Source organism: Styela clava, chromosome 8 (assembly GCF_964204865.1).
Source record: "Styela clava chromosome 8, kaStyClav1.hap1.2, whole genome shotgun sequence".
Taxonomy (NCBI): domain Eukaryota; kingdom Metazoa; phylum Chordata; class Ascidiacea; order Stolidobranchia; family Styelidae; genus Styela; species Styela clava.
Genome location: NC_135257.1, coordinates 4,537,546 through 4,539,707, shown reverse-complemented (window position 1 = coordinate 4,539,707; position 2,162 = coordinate 4,537,546). Strand labels below are relative to the sequence as shown.

The 2,162-nt window shown below is 37.5% G+C and overlaps 1 protein-coding gene across 1 annotated transcript; it reads left to right on the top strand.

Annotated features, from left to right (window-relative positions):
* Positions 1-556: 556 nt before the first annotated feature.
* Positions 557-1,841, top strand: LOC120326977 (uncharacterized). The gene is made up of 4 exons (XM_078115208.1): positions 557-1,008; positions 1,131-1,293; positions 1,435-1,622; positions 1,711-1,841. Exons 1-4 carry the CDS (start codon positions 867-869, stop codon positions 1,839-1,841), a joined length of 624 nt encoding a protein of 207 aa, XP_077971334.1. The 5' UTR covers positions 557-866.
* The last annotated feature ends 321 nt before the right edge of the window (positions 1,842-2,162 follow it).

Genomic DNA, 2,162 nt, shown 5'->3' with positions numbered 1-2,162 from the left:
CAAGCTCGAGCATGGAGGGGTGTAATTATGGGTATTCAAATCGTGAACATCTGAAAAAATGTGATGTACTTTTACAACATAAGTCTGCCATTATTAATGTTCACAGCTAGAACCAATCTTACCTTATACCATTTGCAAAAGTAAATAGGATAACTTTTATTCCCTTTGGCATAGTTTTTGAGCTGCTACCGGTAGCACCGACACCTGCAGACCTGAATTCATAAGCAACCATACCTCCCATTTTAACACGTTATTGTACTCAAATGACATAATGCCTCAGAATACATTTCGTTTTTTTAAATAGTATATTTTAGTTCAAGCTACGAAAAACCGTGACATTCCAGTATTCATAAGAAACATTGCATTGGGTGAGCGAACACGCACTACTTCTTTTATCAATACCTTTCCATCTAATATCTGTACGCTTCAAACTTTTTTTGAGGTTTTGTTTACTCTCCCGATTCTATATATATTTAGTTACTTGTATGTTTTTGTTTTTATCTATTATATTATCGTCTATTGCTAACTATGGAATCGAAATAAACTTATACTTATAAGGGCCCATTCACACCAACGCAGTGCGTTGCGTTATATTTTGACGCAGATGCAACGCAATGCGCTGAACTTGTTCACACTGCGTTGCGTTGACGCATGTCAAAAGGTCATATTCCGGGTGCCCGTATTTTGGATCAGGAACTTGATAGGCATTGTGTTTAAGAGCAGAGTAGGTAAGACAGCTGTTGTTTGGATATAAATTTGAGACGTTTTGGCGATTGTATAATGCCGTTGTATATCAATGATAGTTATTATTTTCAAAACAATGAAAAATGTACAATGATTTTTATACAGATTGATTAGATATCGGTATGGCAGGTATGGACTTAGAACATCTCATAGTTGAGGTCAGAGAAAGGAAGTGTCTTTACGCTGTAAAAGAAGCAGCCTACAGGGATACAATTAAAAAGGGAAAGGCGTGGGAAGAGGTCGCAGAGGCGTTGGGAAGAAGTGGTAAGAAAATGAGTATGAGCCTAGAATAGTTATCTGTTACTATATTGCATCTAAAACCAATTAGGAAGAAATTAAGTAAATGCAAGATAACAGAATAAACTTCAAAGTTAATTGCTTTTCAGTGACAGATTGTAAGACCAGATGGAGATCTACAAAGGATAGGTATAGGAAAGAGAAAAGAAGGGAATCAGAGGCTACGAGGAGTGGGGCAGCAGCAGGGGGATATAGAGCATGGAAGTTCATGGAGGTGCTAAAGTTCCTAGACGAGCACGTCGACTTTCGAACGTAAGTATTATTTGCTTTCGTAACAAACGCAATAATATTTCTAATCCCTACCCCACAGTATCAACGGTCGCAAATGACTGACTGACTACTCCAGATCTCGGAACCCCAAACTATGACCATGTAACTTACTCTTTTCCAAAGAACGTCTTCAAATATTGACGAGGATGTCACTCTTGTGGTGCTCCAAGATGGAAATAATGTCCAAATGAGTGGTGAAGCTGACAACTTACCTAATATGAACACCAGTTGCACTACATCAGCATCTGATAAAGATGCACTTACAAAAGCGACTGATCTTGACGAAACTACCATGAGTCTTGTCAACAAAGGTATTTAATTCTAAAACCTTTCCATGAGGCATATTTGTGTCACACAAATGATTTCCAATCTAATAATCATACCTTTATTTACATACAGAGAGTGATGATGCTGAAAAATTTGCATTGAGCCTCGTAGATACTCTACGCAGGCTACCAGTACAACGTTTGCAACTTGCGAAAATTAAAATTCACGAGCTTCTGTACAACATCGAATTTGGGGAAATATAATTTACTTGGAACACATTGTTTTCAATTATTGATTATATGGTAATCCTGAAGTATGTGAACGAAGATGGCAGACACCGAACTTAGTATGTCTACCAGGTTAGGTTTAGGCAAAATTTTCAGGTACAAATACTAAGGGAGTCGCTTGTCTAGTCCCCGAACTAAAATAAGGAAAATTGGAATAAATTATGGCCTAAACCTAACCTGGTAAACATACCAGGTTCAGGTGTCCATCTTGGTTCACATCCTTAGGGAGTACCAAATATACTAGCATATCAGATTTGTAATACCTCTGCAGTTCAGTAATCATCTATAAAATTGTTA